The sequence below is a fragment of the Protopterus annectens genome, chromosome 3.part0 (assembly GCF_019279795.1).
Source record: "Protopterus annectens isolate FY-2018-M chromosome 3.part0, PAN1.0, whole genome shotgun sequence".
Classification (NCBI taxonomy): Eukaryota; Metazoa; Chordata; order Ceratodontiformes; family Protopteridae; genus Protopterus; species Protopterus annectens.
The window spans coordinates 1,133,455,913-1,133,476,777 of NC_056731.1; the positions used below are offsets into that span (position 1 = coordinate 1,133,455,913).

The 20,865-nt window shown below is 41.0% G+C and overlaps 1 protein-coding gene across 1 annotated transcript in view; it reads right to left on the minus strand.

Moving 5' to 3' along the window:
- The window catches only part of CABLES1 (Cdk5 and Abl enzyme substrate 1), a 1,875,674-nt gene that overhangs the window by 1,183,955 nt on the left and 670,854 nt on the right, over nt 1-20,865 (minus strand). The window contains exon 3 of the mRNA XM_044065364.1: nt 8,566-8,658. Within this exon, the coding sequence (XP_043921299.1) occupies nt 8,566-8,658 (93 nt within the window). The remainder of the gene's footprint in view (nt 1-8,565; nt 8,659-20,865) is intronic.

Genomic DNA, 20,865 nt, shown 5'->3' on the forward strand with positions numbered 1-20,865 from the left:
AACAAATTGCTACTCTGGAAGGGTAAAAGTTTGAAATTGTTGTAGGACTTCCAGAGGCTGCAACAGATCTTGGCTAAGCTCTATGTGTGTGTACTATTGACGCCTATGTGCTAAATCCTGGCAGCTTCTAGCCAAGGGGGTAGCATGGGAACGAGACATCAGATGACTAGATGTATGCTGTAGTTTGTCTTTTGGCTTTTCCCAGTTAGGGGTCGCCACAGTGGAACTCCGGTCCGCTAATGATTGGCAGTACATTTTCATGAACCCCGAGGTGCCAGCTCGATGTCCAACCTTCAACGAAGGCATGCCCATTTACGCATGTCTTTCGAAACTCCCATCCAACCATGGGGAGAACATGCAGACTCCACAAAGAAGGCACTCCCCACACTCCAGCCGAGAATCGAATGGGAGAACCTCTTGCTGTGAGGCAACAATGCTACCACTGCACCACTAGATGTATGTGATGTCATTATATAATCCATCACTGCAATGATGTTTTTTAATGCAAGATGAGACTGAAGTCTCAGGGAAGTCGATTTCTTGGAACCTGACATAGAAGGATCTCTCACCCACTTCATCTTGCCTTGCTCTAATAAATGAACCAGGGAATATTGATTCTTTAGATCAGCAAGGAAAATATAGTGAGATTAGGCAAGTACCGTTTTTCTGTATCTGTGTGAATCTGTTCATCAGTGTTATTTTAATATTTCCTGTGATTGAAACTTTGGTGTTTTTTGTAAATAGATATTTTAGTACTTTCATGCTCTTTTATCATTTATTATTAAATATATTTAAACGTTTCATTGTGGTTGGTCCTTTAGAGAATATTGTAAACTTTGAGAGTACTCATATCTATTTGGTGAGTCTGTGGCCACAAAGGAATTGGAGAAACCATGCAGTGAGTTTGTGACCTTACTGCATTGGTCACGCACGATCATTGGTATTAATATTATTTTCACTCATTATAATAGGGTACCCTTGTAGTAGCTAGCTTTGCAGTGGGGGTACAGCTAGTAAATCTGTGAGAGCCTTTTCCAGGTGTGTGTGTGTGTGTGTGTGTGTGTGTGTGTGTTTGTGTGTGTGTGTGTGTGTGTGTGTGTGTGTGTGTGTGTGTATGTATGTATGTATGTGTATATATATGTGTGTGTATATGCGCAAATCAAATCTCTAAGAGTGCATGTGTTGGCTGCTTGGAGCAGGGACAAATTGCTGGAGGACTTGGCTTGGGCATTCACCTGAGGACTCAACTCTACAACTGTGCCAGTGGGGAAGTCTCACTGGAGCACTGGAAAGAGAGAAAAATCCAGACCCTGGAATGAGTGCATTCCCTATGTGCTCTTAAGGAAGTTGTGCTTGATGCAGACAGCTACATTTGGAAATACTGTATCTATTTTTGTTCCAAGTGAACGTCTCTCTCCAGTGTCAGTGGTGAGGATTCAGGCTTCTTGATTACTGGCCCAGAGAGGGGACATCACATATATACTCCCCCTTATTTGAAAAGTTAGGAAAGAAAACTTGTAGATTAATGACCTGGTTAATGTTGGAATCGGAAGCTACTTTAGGTAAAAAATGATAGATCTGTTCACAAGGATACCCTGTTTTTGTGAAAAAATATGTAAGGAGGTTTACAAGACAGAGCCTGGAGTTCAGATACACGTCTAGCTGATGTACCAGAAAAATGGTTTTCCAGCATAAAATTTTTAGTTTCTGCTTTGGCTGAAGGTTCAGAAGGAGCTTATGTCAAGGCCTTAAGCATGATAGTTAATTCCCAAGGAGGAGTAGGATCCTTTAATAAGGGTCAAAGTAAAAATGGCTCCCTTGAGAAAGGTTTTACATAGTTTAGTAGAAGCTAAGGTTGAGCTATTTTTGTTCAGGGGAAATTAGAAATGGCAGCTAGTTACACCTTAACAGTTGAAAAACTAGCAACTTCATTAAAAACTAAAGCTAAAAATTCAAGGATAGAAGGCACAGGTGCTGAAAACTGGTCCAGGTCCTCGTTTAGGGCCCAGAAAATAAGTCTCTTCCATTTACTTTTGTAAACCCTCATATTAGAAGCTTTTTGAGAAGAAAACAAGATACGATACACTGGGGAGGATAGCCTGGACTGTCTAGCAATCAAAGGAAGTGGAGAAACCATGCGGTGAGTTTGTGAACTATTAATTACGGAAGAGTCATAACTGTTGGGTAAGTCAGGATATCTGGAGTAGGATTCAGTACCCAGGGCAGATGTAGAAGGTGAGGCCAGAGGAAGGGGAACCAAACCTGACTAGGCCAAAAAGGTGCAATGAGGATAACTGTACTCTTTCAACCAGAATGCTTTCTGTACAAATTTGGGAATGAGAGGTAATGGTGGGTAAGCTTAAAGGAGACTGGAGGGCCATTCATGGACACCAACATCTCTTGGTGACTCCCCCATTGGAGGGATCAGGGCAAACAACCTGCTGTACTTACTGTTGAGGGGAGAACTGAAAAGGTTGCAGCATGGCTGGCTCCATCAATGGAAAATTCTCTCCAACATTTTGACATTAAGAGACCACTAGTAATACATCAGAAAGGACCTGATGAGTTGTTCTGCAATCGTGTTGGATTCCCCTGGAATGTGCTTTGCTATTAGAAAGTGACCAGAAGAGACTGGCCACTGCCACACTCTCACTGCTTCTTGACAAAGAGGGAAAGATCCGGTTCCCCTTGTTTGTTGATGTACCAGACCACTGATATATTGTCCTTCTGAATGGCAATGTTCCTGGACTGTAGAACATCTTGAAAGGCCTGCAACACTAGGGGGACTGCTCTCATCACCAGGACACTGATATGCACTTTAGCCTCCCCAGGGGACCACTTACCTTGGACTATACTTTCGAAGTAGTGCCCAAAACTCCAAATGGGAGGTGTCCACGGTCACAGTGGCTCTGGGCAGGGGAAAAACAAATGGTCAGCCTCTGCAGAGCTGGTTTGAATGATTCCACCAAAGAAGATATCTTTTGCACACTCGTGTAATCTTGACTGGAGCATTCAACAGATGTAGAAGAATGAGCCACTAGGCTGAAAGTGTCCATTGAAGAACTTGCATGGGGAATCTGGCCAAAGTAACAAGAGTGACAGCTTCTGCCACTGATCATAGGGCTTGCAAGATTAATTGGGCTGGGAGAGAAGAACTTTGAATCACTTTTTTGACCTGGGACCTCAGTGACCATATATGAATACAAGGACGAGAGGCTAACTGAGTGACTTTGCCCAGAAGAGAACCTACGAACTCCACGCTCTGTGTAGGTGTAAGCTGTGGTTTGTTGTAAATGACAGTGATTCCCAGATGATCACACAACTGGAGCAAGTAGTCCCATGCCTGTAGAAATTGATGCCTGATTGGAGCAGATAGGAGCCAGTCATCTAGATATGGAAAATCTCAGAATCCCAGCAGTCCCAAGTGAGCTGCTACCACTGTCATGCATTTGATGAACACCCTGAGGGCTGTGGTGAGATCAAAGGGCATTGTTCTGAACTGGTAATGAGTGGCTCCCAGCTAGACGCTCTGGCATCTTCTGGAACACCTGCTCATTTTGATGTGATAATACCCATCCTGAAGGTCTTTCGAGCACATCCAATTGCCCATTTGCAGCAGAGGCAAAATAGACTGAACTGTAGCTATCCAAAACTTTGAATACTGTATAAACTGATTTAATTTGCTGAGCTCCAGAATTGGTCTCAAGTCCACTGTCTTTTTTGGCACCAAGAACAATCTTGAGTAAGTTCCAGACCCTCTCTGGTTTGGGGGGACCTCTTGGATGACTCTTTATACTAGCATTTTTTTTTTCTTTCTAGAGGTGCTGTTTCCCTCTGACTGGGTGGAACATCAGGGATTTTCTGCACATTAGTGGGAAGGATTAGATAAAATGGTATTGTATAACTTCTGGATATGATTCTCTGCACCAATTAATCTTTTGTAATAGATAGCCAGGCTCTTTAGTGCACAGACAAACATCTCCCCAACTGCCTCCAGAGGGGAACAGTTGGGCCTCCTTTCATTAGTGCTGATAGGGCTTACCCGAGAAGGAAATCTCACAAGCCCTGGTTCTGTGGACCACCTCTGCTGCGATTTCCATCCAGATTTCCCCTTCTACCCCTGGGGGAACTATCTCCATGTGAATCTAGGTAGAGAACCCTGGGATTTCCTAAAGCACATTTTTTTTACTTCCTTGCTCTTTCCTAAACAAAGGTCTTTGAGGGTTGAAAAACGTATACCCACAGCAGATAGGGTCGTACCCTCTTGTTCACATCCAGAGAGTGTGTCTTTAACCTAAAGGCTGAACAGGGAAGATACATCAAAGGGTGCACTGATGAATAAAGACTTAAAGTACTCCGCAAAAAGCACACAAGCGTATCCAGGCATGTCTCCTAATAGCTATGCCTGAACCTGCCGCCCGTGAGGTACCTTCCTCTACATGGGAGGTCAGCCTCATGGACGGATCTGAAATAGAGTGGCCAGTTATGAGGAGATTCTATTTCCATACTTGGACTCTGAAAGACATCTGGCAGGCTCCTATGTCAGGTCTCTTTGTTGTTCTTCTTTCGGCTTTTCCCAGTTAGGGGTCACCACAGCGGAACTCCGGTCCGCTAATGATTGGCAGTACATTTTTATGGTGCCAAGGTGCCAGCTCATAGCCCAACCTTCAATGAAGGCACGCCCAGTCTATGCATGTCTTTCGAATGCCACTCGACCGCAGGGAAGACATGCAGACTCCACACAGAAGGCGCTCCAGCTGAGAATCGAATGGGAGAACCTCTTGCTGTGAAGCAACACCACGGCTTTCAGGTCTCTTTGTAATCTCATAAAATGTGCCAAGTAATTCAGTGACCTGAGGACAAAGGTCACTGAAGCATACACACACTTCCCAAACCTGTCCAAATCCCAAGACGCTCCGTCAGGTGGATGGACAGAAGAACTCTGTTCTGCCAGTTCCTTCTTTGTGGCAACAGCCACAACTATAGTACTGACTGGGGCTCCTTTGCACCACTGTGTGTAGTCTTTAGGGGGAGATAAAATCGTATTTGGTCTTTTCAGTATTGGTTCTACAGCATCCGGCTACTTCTACGTCCAGGGACAGACAAGGTTGATGAGCTCAGTGGCCGGGGGGGGGGGGGTCACCCAAGAAGTAGATGGGCCAGACCCAAAAGCCTCCAGGAGCACAGATTCCTCCTGGGAAGGGGTATCAGAGGACTAAACAACACCTTTTTGTTTCAGGAACTCAAGGATGTCTCCAAAAGAGACGTCTTCAGGTGGTGATCTGGGGGACCCCTCACCCTCATCAAAATCGGTGCCCACTGCGAGAGATTCTTGGGGGAAATCTAAGTGCCGCCTCTTACACATCTTCTTCTGAGGGACTTCCTCACTGGAATGCTCTCGGGAAGTATCACAAGAGATGGCGATGTCCTGATGGACCAGCTGGAGACTAGTTCAGGCTGGCTGTCCAAGCAGAAAGGACAGACAAAGCACAGAGCAAAGAAACAGATGAGACACAGTCATCTGATCCGAGGGGAGCAGGGATGTCTCTTCTCTAGCCAAGGAGAAAGCCCTCTCCACAACCTCAAAGGCAGAATGACACCAGAGCCGGAATCTCTCAAACTGCTGGCTCCTGCAGCCCCATCAGCACTCCACCCAATGAGGAAGTCAAACCCAAGCTATCTAATGCTGATGGGTCAGACAGTTCTGGAGTCAACTCCAACCCGCTGGATCCGGCACTGATACTTCGGCTCTGACAGTCTTCTGGCTTTAAATGGCTCAGAGCCATTCGGCTCAGGGGAACCATCAGAGTCGAATGACAGATTGTCTTTGAGTCTGATGAAGATACCCTCAGAGATCTTGGATCCAAGGGTTCCTAAACAGTGGGTTGGATCAGACAAGGAGATATCAGGGGAGAAGTGGATAAAGGATGGCTCACAGACCTAGTGGGAGTCGGAGCCAGGAGCACCTCCATTTGAATCTCTGCCCTGAGGAACTTCATCATCCTATCCACATCAGCTTCCGAAAGGCTTCTGGAAGACCTAAGCGATGATGTGGTGGAAGGACTTATGGAGTGTCTTAGTGGAGATCCCTCCAAGAAAGGAGAAGGGGGCCTAGACGACACTGGATCTGAAGGGGGGGGGGTCCGTGGTGACCTACATTTCAAAAACAGTTGGATCCAAGAACAGACAGCTCCCACTTCTTATGCACTTTAGTAGGAGGTGCCATTTAACAATCAGGAGACCTCTTACAGGACTCTTTTTCCTTTGGCACTGACTCCAACCTACTTGTATTAGGTAGGGTTTGAGCCCCAGCAACTGAAGTAATAGAGGCAGATGGAAGAAGGCCTCTTTCTTCTATTGGTTAAAGCCCTGGAAGTAAAGCCAGAGCAGATTGAGCAGTCCGCTTCTAGATGAGTGAGACACAGACAGTACACCCATTTCTTGTGGGCATTGGAGTTGGGAAGCTTATGTCCACAAGTACTTACTTTTTTAAATCCCGTAAGCTTTTTAGCCATGATAAAACACAATAGAAACAATACTGAGGTAGGTCACTATAGAAAATATTTCTAACAAACTCTAATGATAGACACTTTTTTTTTTTTTTTTAAATAGAAGAAAGATAGAAAGGACAAAAAAAGAGAAAAAACTACCAACAATGTTATGGAAAATGCTCCAAAGAGTAAAGAAGGAATACCAAAAAAGGTACTAGAAAGGTTGCAGAAAAATGATAGCCAAAAAGGAGCAGACAACAGCTATATTCAGCTCAAAGAATATGGGAGGGAGGAAGACAACAGTAAAATATAAAGGTTAGAAAAATAAAATAACTCACAACTAAACAGGCTATGAAAACTGGAATAACTCCAATAAAACACTTGAGAGCAAAGGAATCTGCATCTAAAGGTAAAGGGGGCAAATGAGATCGGAGATCTGAGTTACGTTAGGTTGGCGGGGCATTGTGGGTAAAGGGAGGCGCTTGAGAGTTCTTGGATCTGATGATCTGGCAAAAGTGGCTGAGTTGGATCAGAGTATCTGATCCAAACCCATCAGTTGAGTAATGAATGAAAAGGGCAACATCAGATCTTATGTCTTCATATTTCTGTAAATATCTCAATAAACATGCACTTATAAAGGTATATGTTTTGTTACATGAATGCTCATGTCTGGTTAACAAAAATGTTCTAACAATATATGTCTACATTGCATAGTTTTCAGGATATGAACATTTGTGAAAGTTTAGAAAAAATATAATTTAGGGTTTCTGTGCATTACAATATGTTACAGCATTTGTTGAAAAGATTATGAATGCACTCACTATGACTATAAATGATACTTCTGATAACATTATTATTTGTACAGGTTTAACAGCTTTTACTTTTCACAAAATATTTATATTTCTTTATCTTATGCTTTTTAAATTTAATTTTCAGAAAACGTTTTGGAGTGCAAGTTGTGTGTAGGCTGCTATAGGTGTGACATTCCACACCACATAGGTGTCAATGAGTTAAAGATGTGACTTTGTGAGGAATGAGTGTTTTGATTATCTTTCAGGTACATTACATCATTTTACACTATGTTATAACTGGTGAGAGAGTGGGTGGATTGTACCCAAATACCCAAACATTGTCTAAATGCTGACACAGGTGAATGGAGAGAACACAGCAATGCTGGAAATAAGGAAAAAGATCTTGCAAGCGGTGAATAAACAGATGAGCATAACACCTATCACTTGCTGCAGAAGATTCCTTGAAATAATATATAGTTTTAACCATACACTGAATCGGTACCTGAATTCCGTATGGTCTGCTAAAGAAAATGTATTTAAAAAAATGACAGCATTCAAGGACTGCTTAGCACATTTAACCCACTCCACTGTATTCAACCCAGTCCTCATTTCAGTACAGCTTTTTGTCCCATATCACCTTGAATTATCATGTCTACTAAATACACCAGCATTCAAAATTCACTCAGCAAAATCTCTTCCACACACATACCCCGACGATCAACACCCATTATTTTCAAATTTTACTATCTTGTCATTTGTAATTTCTTCTTTAGAAGATACTGCCTTCCTGACTTTAAAGATCACATTAAGACACTTTAATACTTACCATATCTTCCCCTCAAATTATGATTTAGCAGCACTGAGAAAGCTAGTCTAAGGTAGTAATTCTTGAACTTCTAACATAGACAGGAACTAACAATCTGAAGAATATGGACAGTCATGTGACCTTGACATGTCAGCAGAGTTGTCACTATTGAAAGCTGAAATAAAAGCAATTTAAACCCAGAGCCCCTAAATATAGCATTTCTAACTGTTAACTTCCTTATTTTGGGTCAAACTTCATCAAAAGTGTTGCGATGGTAAAAAGCAACAGATAATAATATACTTAAGACCTTACTGCAGCCTCTGTTTTTATAACTCTTCTACACGATCATACTTTCTGCATCTGTAGTTTCTCTCTGTAACTTGACATACCATCCACCTGTGTTAGTTTATTATCCAGGATGGCACACTATGCTTTGCTTAGGGGAACAGGCTGTTCAAAGTACTTTCTGAAGCCATACCTTCCATTCTTGGTGTCATGTTGCTTCATGTTCTTGATAAAATGAATCTTCTTGAAATTCTTTGGTCTGGGTGAACCTGACAAAGTTCGGCATCTGAAAAAGGCAATTAAAATATAATCAGTGTGGGTTGAAGTTTAAAAAAAAAAAAAAAAAAACAAACAAAACAAAATCAATGGTCATAAAAAGATGCTACTAATGGCACTGCCTCACTTATGAATCTGAGGTAGGACTGGAATAACTGATGTAAACTCTGGCCACTGATTTTCAAATAGATGCTAGCCATACAAATATTCTACTTGGTAAACATAATTATAAAAAAGGCTGATTTACATAAATAAATGTTATAAAATACAGTTGAGTAAGCTGCACTTACCTGTAAAAGTATACCACATATTTCAACATCTTGGTACAAGAAATCTAAACAAAGACTAAAACAATAGAGGGAAGCCCCCAAATAGGGGAAGATTTAAAATATTGCTCTTTTAAACCTAGAAAGTTGCTAGAATAACAGGGTTTGTGTTAGCAAGCATTTTCTAAAGGATATGAAGTCTCAAACTCAAATGTATGTCATTATTCAGTGACTTCAATCCTCGGTGATTTGCCAGAAAACCACATATTTTATGAGGAACAGACCAAAAATATTAGGCAAAAATCTGGAAATTCTGCTAAATCTGTACATTTGAGAAGTATGAACGTGTTTGAATGTCTCACTGCAGTAGTAGCTTTAGGTTATATGGGTTGCATCTTATCCAAGATGCAACAGCTAGCCAGCTTACAAAAGCTTAGGCTCCCTCCCACACTTTTACTCTGAATACTGACTAGGATGCAGATGTCAGAGTAAATATCCTCAGGACTTTCTTGCCAAAAAGTAAAGAAACATACTCATCCGAGACTACAAAAGCAATAAATAACCAACAAATTTATATCCCAACAAGTAACGACATATAGAAAACAGGAGGGGCTAGGTATGAAGGCTAGGTGTGCAGTGAGGAAACTGACCATCTACTGTCATGGGTAAGTGCAACTAACACAACTGCACTATGGTCATCATACCCACTGCCTGCAGTAACCTTTAGGCTAAGTAGGTTGATTACTAAAGCCTATTCAACCTGGGAGAAGGATATGGGTCCAGAAGTCCCTGGAGAATGGTCCTATCCAAGCATGTCCCAGATCTAGAACAGAAACCAGTTTATAATGCTTTCTAAAGGTTTGTACAGGGGACACTGTAGCTGGTTCCAGAATACAATATGCCATCAAAGACAAGCCCCTAGTACGTCAGGTCAGCCTTGATACTGCCTGGATCTCGTTTCACATATTGGGTATAACAAAATGCAACAGCAGAGGACAACCATCTGGAAATAGTCTGTTGAGACAAGGGTTGTCCTTTCTTTTTTTTTTTAAACAAGAAACGTCTTTATTATCACTTATGGCAAAGACAATTACACAGTTACACAAATGAAAACAAACCATATTGATCTATCTTCAGTTGCAGACATTATACATCAATTATAATATACCTGTCACTGTAAGTCAAATATTACCTAGCTCATTCAATTCCTGGCTTCCCTTATACCTCATTCCTCCTTCAAAACATTATTCTGCATGTATTGTTCCCACAATTCCCATTTTCTATGTAATTTGCTCCTACCCTTTTCTAAAGATCTCACTTCCAATTCATTTATCTTAGTGCCAACGTAAGAAACAAACAGCTGATCAGCTTTTCTAAAGTACTTGGTTCTGTCAACAAAGTACCTGGGCTCATTTTGCACATCCAGAGTATGGAGAAACCATTCTCCCTAGTTCTGAGGATCTGGATAGAACACAGGGAGCTTGATGACTTGACTCAAAGTGAACTCAAACAACCATGGGTACGAATGAGAGATTTGTTCCTAAGGAGATCTCATCTCTGTGGAAAAAGTACAGTTGTGTACACTTACCATAAATGTAGATGTTCGAGTGTATTCACTGTTGCAGTCATTACATTTGGGTAATCCTGCTGGCAGGTTGCCCTCAGTCGGCCTGAATTTCAAAGTCTCGGGTCCTGCGTTTGCTGCTGTCACCCCTTCCCTGACATCAGGTCGTCAGGGGTATAAAAGAAGCAGCCGATGCCATTTTCTTCAGTTTTTCTTGCCTCAGCTGTCAGGTGCCCCCTGAAAGGGTAGCCAAAATTTATATATATATATATATATATATATATATATATATATATATATAAAAATACAGGAACCAATATAAACTTTACCTTCATCTACAAGCAAATACACCACATAGGTAGTATAAATCAGAAAAGGAAAGATAAGTTCCAGCAGAAAAAGGGGGTTGGCGGGTGAGTAACCTGGACTGCAACAGTGAATACATTCGAACATCTACATTTATGGTAAGTGTACACAACTGTACTATGTTCTTCGTGTTTCACTGTTGCAGTCATTACATTTGGGTAGAGTCCCAAAGCTATGGTTGGGAGGCTGGAGCTAAACAGCAGTAGAAGCGGCTATGAGGCTCTGTAGAACTGCAGTGGCGAAGCCTGCCCTGGATTTAGAGTAAAGTGGCAGATGATAGTGCTTTGTAAAGGTGTGCACTGAACTCCAAGTAGCAGCCTCTAAAATGTCTTTGGTTGGTAGTCCCCTGAGAAAGGCTGCTGAAGTGGCTGCAGCTCTAGTTGAATGTGGCCTAAATGCCCCTTGGCACTGGCTTGCCATGGTGAAAATAGCAGAAACGAATGCAGTCGCCTATCCACTTTGAAATGGTCTGCTTTGAGATAGCCTTTCCTTGTGATCCTGCAGCATATGCCACTAGTAATTGCTCTGTCTTCCTGAAAACTTTGGTTCTGTCCAAGTAGAATCTAAGTTGTCTGTGTACGTCCAATGAATGCAGAATTCTCTTCCCCTTGTTCTGTGGGTTTGGATAAAAAGTTGGCAGATGAATAGTCTGGTTAAGAGCCACACTGGACACCACCTTAGGCATAAATGTTGGGTTTGTCCTCAGGGAAACCCTGTCTAGATAAAAGATGATAAAAGGTTCCACAGCCATGAGTGCCTGTAGCTCTGAAACTCATCTTGCAGAAGTTATTGCTAGGAGCAGAGCTGTTTTCCAAGATAAAAACTTTATATCAGCAGTAGCAGCTGGCTCAGAAGGAGGCAGGGTGAGTTTTTCCAAGACATAGTTGAGGTCCCATGCAGGTATTGGTGATCTCCTTGGAGGCCATACATTTTTGGCTCCTCTGAGGTACTGCTTTAATAAAGGATGAGAAAAGATTGGTGGCTCTGTATTGTAATGAGCCGAAATGGCAGAGGCATGAATTTTAATGGATGAAAAAGATAGGCCTTTGTCCAGCATCTCAGTTAAGTATTGTAAAATCTGAGGAATATTTGGTACAGCTGTATCAGTTCCTTGTGCCTGGTTCCAAGCACAGAATCTCTTCCATTTTCCAGCATAAGATTTTCTAGTACTAGGCCTTCTGGCTTCCAAAATGACATCCATCACAGCTTTACTGAGAGGTGTGTTTTGTATGATTACATTATCCGCCATGCTGCTAGGTTTAAAGTCCTGAGCTGGCTGTGCAGGATCTGATTGTTTTGCTGGGATAGTAGATGGGGTATTTGAGGTAAGGCCCAAGCTGGGCATTGAGACAAGTTCCTTAGGACTGGCTACTAGTACTGGCAGGGCCAGTCTGGGGCAATCAGTATCATCTTTGGCCTCTCCTGTCTGACCTTTAGGAGTACCTTGGGGAGGACAGGCAGTGGAGGAAAGGCATATACTGATAGTTTTTTCCAGCTGAAAGATAGACCATCCACTTTCCATGCTTGTCTATGATAAGTCCTTGTGCAGAATCTTTTTAGTTGGTAGTTGTGAGGGGAGGCAAACAGATCTATGTCCGGGCATCCCCATTTCCGTGTTGTCATGCTGAAGACTTGTGGATCCAGCTGCCACTTGAGGGGATCCATGAGGTTTCTGCTTGGTTCGTCTGCCAGAGTATTTTCCTTTCCTGGCAGGAATTGTGCCTGCAGATGTACTTGGTAAGTCAATGCTGTGTCCCACAAAGTCATGGCTAGTCTGCAAAGGGGGTAAGAATGTGTGCCCCCCTGCTTGTTTATATACCACATGACCATGGCGTTGTCTGTCTTTATCAGTAGTTGCCCCGGATGAAATAGGTCCTTGAAGGCTGTCAGAGCATTCTGAACAGCTAGCATCTCTTTTTGATTGATATGTAAATGCATTTGGTTTGAGGACCATGTGCCCTGAATGCATCTTCCTGCCATGTGGGCCCCCCAGGCATAATCTGATGCATCCGTTGTTAGTGTCTGCCTGACTGGGGGTAATGTAAATGGCTGTCCCTTGTTCTGGTGACAAGCCTTCGCCCACCATCGAAACTCCTGTTGCAGGCAGGGAATGAGAGTAATCATTGTTTCCAAGCTGTGGTAGTGTAGAGTCCAAACACGTTTTAGGTACCATTGAAGTTTCCTCATATGCAGTCTTGCATATGAAATTAGTAGGATGCAGGATGCATATGAAATTAGTAGAATGCAGGATGCCATGAAGCCCAAAGCCTGCAGAATTTTTCTTGCAGATAACTGGGCCTTTGTTGCCAACATTTTGAAATAGGTAGTCAGTTGCCTTTGTTTGTCTGGCGTGAGATAAGCCATCTGGGCAGTTGTATTTAAGCTTGCACCCAGGAATATTATCTCTTGAGAGGGTACTAGTTTTGATTTCTTTTCGTTGACTGTGTACCCTAGGCATGTTAGAAGTCTTTTCACAAATGCCTGATGCTGTAGAAGAATGTCTTTGTTCTCTGTTTGAATTAGACAATTGTCCAAGTAAGGATATATTTGTATTCCTCTTTGTCTGCAGAATGCAATTACTGGTGCCAGGCACTTTGTAAAGACTGTGGGCACAGTAGATAAGCCAAAGGGCAGTGCATAGAATTGGTAATGCATTGAGCCATCCTTGAATCTGAGGTATCTTCTGCATGATTGTCTGATTGGGACATGCAGGTATGCCTCTTTTAGGTCTAAAGTCACAAGCCAAGTGTTCTTGCCCAGCATGGGCAGAAGCTGCTGTAAAGTCAACATTTTGAATTTTTGTATATCCAGGAATGGGTTCAGAATAGATAGGTCCAGTACTGGTATCTAGGCTTTGTCCTTTCTGGGTACCAAGAACAGTCTTGAGTAAAATCCGTGTCCCTGCTCTTGCTCTGGTACTTGTTGAATGGCCCCCATGTCCATGAGGGATGACACCTGTTTTTGTGCCTCTGCCCATTGATTTTTTGGCAGATCTTACCAGTCGCTTGCCTTTGGCAGGGTATGGAAATGGAACTTGTAGCCTTGTGGCACTATATTTAGAACCCACTTGTCCTGGGTTATAATGTGCCAATTTTGAGAAAAAAGTGCTAATTTTCCCCCTAAGGGTGCTGCCAGGAGATAAGTGCCTGCTGCAGGCAGGGGGAAGTCATTGGGACTGTTTCCTGTATGGTTGTGATTTGTCTTCTCCAACTTTGGAGGTAGGAGCACCCCATTGCTTTGACCTGTACGAACCTTGCACCTGGGATCTGCCTCTGGGGCGTCTGGATCTGCCCCTTTGAGGTCTGTCTGACACAGGAAAGGACCAATTCTTTGTAGGCTAGTGTCTACTAAACCTAGGTGGCTGTACTTCTAAAAAATCTTTGACAGTTTGCATAGATTTAGGTTTGACCTCCATTTTCTTTAACACCTCTTCTGCCTTAATACCAAACAAAGTATCATGCTGTAAAGGTGCATCTAATAATTTAACTTTGACATGATCAGGCAGAATTTGTTCCTTTAACCGAGCATGCCTCCTAATTACAGAACCCGTAATTGCGGCCCAGCAGGAGGCCTCCAAAGAATCAAAACCACATTGCAAAGTATGCTTTGCAACTTGTTCAGCTGCATGCACTAAATACTGCACTTCCTTGTTTTCTGCACATTCAGAGTTTAACAACATTTTCTGTTTAAGCAATGCCATGACATGTTGCTGATATTTGAGCATATGGAACTGACAGTTTAAGGCCCTTATAGCCAAGGTAGCAGATGTGTAAACCTTTTTTCCCCACCTATACAGTGCCCTAGAATCTCTGTCAGAGGGGGTAGGGTTTTTTGCAGCGGAAGCCTTAACTCCTATGGGACCCTGTGAAATAGTTTCTGGGTCTGCAGAAGGGTTTTTAAAAAGGAATTTATGAGAGTCAGGAACCCTGTAATATCTGTCAGGCTTAACAGGAGCTGGAGGTAAGGAGTCAGGGGTAAGACTAGACTCCGAAAACACATCATCTACAATGTCTAACACAGGTGGAATGGCTAGAGGCCTGTGTTGAGGTAGTAAAAGGAAATCCCTGAGCCTCTTATAAGATTCTGAAAAATCTTGGCTCTCCCAATGGAAATGCTCCCTCATGGTATGCAAGGTTTCCCCAAAAGAATAGTCCTCTGGAGGAGAAGCTGAAGGTATAGATTCTTCAGCATCAGAATCCTCATAGGGGGGAAGAGAATATTTCTGATCAGAAGAAGAATCAGAGGAAATAGAAACCTGATTTGAAGATTCATAGTCAGTCTCTTGCCTAGGCCTCTTATCAGGAGGGGGATGGGAACCCCTGATCAAGGTAATCAAGTCTTCGGCCATTTTGAGCATCTGTTTTTTGGGCATAGAGGCTTGTCCACGTGGCTCTTGAGTTTGTTTCTTTGCTTTAGAAGGTGCTTTAGTCTTTGCCTTTGAAGCTGAAGTCGGTTTAATGTAAAGATGTTTAGGTCTGAATACATCCTCAGAAGCCGGTGCCTGCTCAGTGGCTCTGGACCCATCTGAGGGAATAGAATCCGAGGCTCCAATACCTTGAGTTTCCAGCGGCATGGCTGACTCCACATGGGAGTCGGTAGCGGCCTGCGACTCTAAAGTAGCGGGCGTCAGGGACTGCGAAAGTGCCTCATTGAGAACCAGCGAACCGGCGACTGGCTTAGGAGAAGCTTTGTCATCGGTTTTGGACCTCGGTTGTTTATCTCTCTCCTTTACTTTGCATTTTTTGTGAACTCCGGTAGTCGGAAGGCTATCCGACGACATTGCTGGATAATTAAACCGGCATCCAAAATAGTTTAAAGCAAAATCATACTGACGCTTAATAGTGCGTTGGTTAAATCTAGCACAAAACCGACAACCAAAAATAATGTGATCAGGGCCTAGGCAAGGAATACAGTAAGAATGAAAGTCCTTATGAGGTGTTTGTTTTCCAGAAGAAATACAATTATTTACTTTTTCTGACATCGGTCTGGAGCAAGAAAAAAGTTTCCCCAACGGGGTACTTAGCTTTATTGAAGGCTTCATATCTGAAATTCGAACACGAAAACTTCAGGAGTCAGCCGACCGGCACTTGAGAACTGCTTCTGCTTCGGGCACTGCGTGGCAAGAAAGACTGAAGAAAATGGCGTCGGCTGCTTCTTTTATATCCCTGATGACCTGACATCAGGGGAAGGGGCGACAGCAGCCGATGCAGGACCCGAGACTTTGAAATTCAGGCCGACTGAGGGCAACCTGCCAGCAGGATTACCCAAATGTAATGACTGCAACAGTGAAACACGAAGAACATCTAGATAGGGCTCACCCATCATGAGAGCTTGCAATTCAGATACTCTTGTTGCAGAGGTCACAGCAATGAGAAGAACAATTTTCTGTGTAATGAACTAACTTTCCTTGATGTCCAGCCCAAAGATAAGATCCCAGGAACGAGCAACCTTTTTATGAGGAGATCTCATGTATGAACTCCTTTAAGAAACTGTTTTACCAAAAACATAGAAGCCTGTAGAATATCAATGGCCAGACATGCTGTAATGGCTGAAAGATATAACTTGACAGAGGAGTAAGAGAGGCCAAAGGCTAGTAGCTCACACAAATATTTGAGCACCAGTGGTACACAATCCTTGATGGGACACTTGTTATTAGCTAGGCACCAATTAGAAAACCTCCTTCAGTGGTATCAACTCTCACTCGCCCACAAACTAGTAAACCATCCACTAAATGTCCCATCCCTCCAAAATCTACTCCAACCCTATCGCACCACCAGACCACTAAGATCTAGCAATAAAAATCACTTGCAGATCACTAAAGCCAATAACTCTGCTGGTGAAGCACTATTCTCTTGCACCACAGCCAAATTATGGAACTCCCTTCCACCCACAATTACCTCCGTACCATCATGCACCCACTTCAAAACTTTACTAAAAGCGCTCCTAAAAACATGCTGGCTATGTCCTTGCAGCTCCCACTCTAATATCACCCACCCCATCCAACCACTACCTTTCTTTCCACTCCACTAACTACCTTGATTATAGCAAGCTCAGATGCTCATAAGCCTAGTACTTATTATGCAGGAACTTCTTATTGTAACATTTGTGAATGTCTGTTATGTACTTCAAAGATAAAGATTCTAGTTGTCTACTGATGTACTATGTTCTTCATCTGTAAATATGTAGTAAGTAATTGCTATGTTAAATTGTTAATTGCTATGTAATCCAATGTAACTACTGTCTGTTTATTTTAACTGTGGAGCTTTTCTCCCCGGGTCTCCGCTGAAAATGGACCTACGTCCAGTCGGACACTCCCGGTCAACAAATGTAAATAAAATAAATAAATAAATAAATAAAATGTATTCGACTTGCAATATAAGATTTCCTGAAGGCAGGTTTTTTTGCCTCCTTTAGTACCTGTTGCAGATCTTCTGAAAAGAGATGCCTAAAAGTAATTAGAATGGAATCACCCAGGCAGTTGGTTGAAGATATTTGATATTGGGATGTGTCAAATTTTGCCTGTCTTCTGTATGTAGGTCCAGTTTGTGAGGAAGCTTGTGGTAGCTGCCTTTGGCCAATAACATAAGAAAAGAGAACTGATGCTGCCTGAGCTAAAAGGGAGTCAACACAACTATTTTTGGTTTACCACGAAATGTAACTTGAAAGTATACAAAAACCAGTAAAAACTTGGAACAGGCTCCGTGAAGTTAGAAAGTCCACTTTATTCATCTGTTATAACACGACACTCCAACGAAACAAAGTACATAGAAACATAAAATTTAAAAATGAAAATGCTGGTGTACTAAGCGCTTTCACCCTCTGTTAATAGGGCATCTTCAGAGTACAAAAACTGTTTTACTGTGCTGCAGTTTAAATAGTTAGCTATCGCGCTAATTGCTCTAATCAACATAACAATTTGTGAATAAATTAATTAGTTAGATGAATGAATAAATAGAGTCTTCACTAAATGTTTATATCTGTCACACAACCTTAAAACATATCTGTAAACACTTATAAATACTTATAAATATTACAATTCCTAAAAATTATATGCTTCTGCTAACAATTGTGCATATAATATATACATATCTAACAAGTTATAAGATGTGTTATTAATTAAATAGTTAAATAAAAACAAACAAAAATATATATAGAAATGTAAATAAATATTTTGTTTGAATTGTTTTATTAAATTGTTTTATTTAAATTATTTAAAATGTTTTAAAACCTGTTGAACCTATATACATATATAAATACATAAATATTACTTAAGTAAATTTTACACAATAAAAAGTTGTAATAAATTGTAATAAACTGTATAAAATTTGGATGTATGTGTTAAATATGAATAAAAATTTTTTTATACTTGTATGTAAAATTTAAATATAAAGTATAAAATATAAAATATAACATATAGAATGTATATATAATGTAGTGTGTATATTCCAGTTCGGACCTATCATATGTATAAAAAACTTGATAAATGCTACATATTAATAAAAGCATGTAAATAATTATGAAATAAAATATGTGTATAAAATAAATTTATCTTATCCAATTCTAACTCTATAACTTAAACATTTTAAAGTGTTAATAATTATATTTGTTGATAGCTCTTTTACATAGTCAACCCATTTGTGTATAGGAAAATACACTTGGTGTATTACATTATACATAAAGAGATTTCCATTTTAAAATACTTGAAATAGAAATAGAATCATTCAGACCAGGTGTTATGTCTGCATTCAACCTAAGTTGCCATAAACACTCCTTAGTCAGTAGTGGGTTGTCAAGGTCACCTCCCTTTTCATATTGATTGGGAATATGATCTATAACAAAAAACACAAATCTCTTGAATTGTTCACATTTAATACTGTGGACATATAGAGCATTTGTTGTCCTTTTGTTCCTAATGTCCCTGTTATGTTCTAATATCCGATCTTTTAGCCTTCTATTTGTTTTTCCCACATAATAAGCTGCACAGGAAATACATGTTGCTAAATAGATAACTCTCTTAGTATTACAATTGACATAACCGGGACATTGAATTGACCTATCATATCCTTGAACCATAGTGTAAGGACCATCGTTAATAAATTTGCAACTTCTGCATAACCCACATTTACTCATTTTTGATGTACAAAATGGTTTAGTATGTTCACTACCTTCAAAAATTCCCTTTAAGTTCTTTCCTCTACTGTAGGTGATCTTGGGGTTATCACCAATGGTTTCTATAATTTCTGGGTTGTTAGAAAAAATACATGTCCACGTATCTTGTAATACCCTCGTTATGGTGTTGGATATTTGATTATATGGTAATATAAATCTATCGTTGTACGTTACCACTTTGTCTGTAGTTTTGTTACTATTAGTGTCTTTCACTAACCCATATTTAATAATAGGTCTAAAAATGTTCTTTCTTTTGTTTACCACTTCATCTTTAATTTTATTGGTGAAGTCCAAAGGATAACCCCTGTCAATGAACATCTCTTCTATAATTTTTAATTCCTTTATAAAATTTGTGTCCTCACTGATGATTCGTGATAACCTTATCATTTGGCCTTTCACCAAATTCTTTTTCTGGAATTGTGGATGACAACTGGTATAATGTAGATATGAATTGGAATATGTCTCTTTACGATGAATGTTAGATTCTACTATGTTGTCCTTACGATATAACTTTATATCCAGATAGTCACAAATCTCCTCATGTATTTTTGTTGTAAATCTCAAAAAACTTGTTGAAGTGTTGAGGTAGTTCATAAAATCTGTAAATTCGTTCTTTGTCCCTTTCCAAAATACCAATATGTCGTCTAGGTACCTCACATAAAACAATACCTTTGTCCAAAATGTAGAAGGAGAAACTATTTCCTTCTCCCACTGTGCCAAAACTAAATTTGCATAAATGGGGGCACATCTGGCCCCCATTGCTACACCAGTCACCTGCTTGTAAAAATCACCCTCGATATAGAAGTAGTTGTTGTTGAGCACCATTTCAATCATGTCGATAAAAAGTCTTTTCTTCACTATATGTTGCTTACTATAATTGTGAATAAGTTTCTCAAACATGTCCAACCCTTCCTTGTGGGGAATCAGACGGTCCTCAGGTTCTTTGTCTGGCATGATGTAGATGTTTAGCAGAAGCTGGACAGCAGAAATCTCTAAACAAATTTTTTCAACTTCTTCTTAAGAGGTGGCAGAATGTCCATGTGGGTGGATTCAGAAGCCATGCTTCCCTTTGCTAGTAAAACCAGAGGTTGGTTCTCTAGGTAAAAAGAAAGGGAGGATAAATGGCTATGAAGGGTCATGAGTACAAAAACCTGACACATGGCACATACAGTATGATTGTGGTTTGCACCTAGGCAGAAAAGGCAATAGTTGTGTCTATCTTTATGGGGAATTTGCCTCCCAGACTCATATTTCTCCTTTCTGGATGACATGTAAAATGGTAAACCAATAAAAAGAAAGGAGAAGCCCGCAAAAGGGTACTTACCTGTCAGAGGCTCAGTACCTGACAAAGAGTGACAAACAACATACCGAATATAAAAAGCAGTGTTCGGACTGTCAAAGAAATTCTGAGGATTAGGCATCCTTATGTCATTTATGTAACTTACGTCCTGGATGTAGGACATGCATTTGACATACACTGCCTGGAATGTCCTAGGGCTTTGGTATGCTGGACAGATGTCCGGCTATCCTTGATAGGATATCCCTTTAGTAAGGAATACTGCAACAGTAATAAGGAAGGATATCTAATGTTAAAGAGGGCTTAAAGGGGAAAGGACTGTCTGAAATACACAGTGGAGCTACTTAGCAACTGGACAGGCTTCTCTAGGAAGAAATATTACTGGACCAGGCACAAACATACACTCCAAAAGGATCAGGGAAGAGACTCCGGAGACCTGTTGTAATAAAGTTGCAGAACTACCTTTACAAGGAACAGTTACTAAGTAGACTATGGCAAAAGGCGAAAACTTTAATGGCTGGTCAGCAGAGGGTGTTCGTCAACCATGATTTCCAA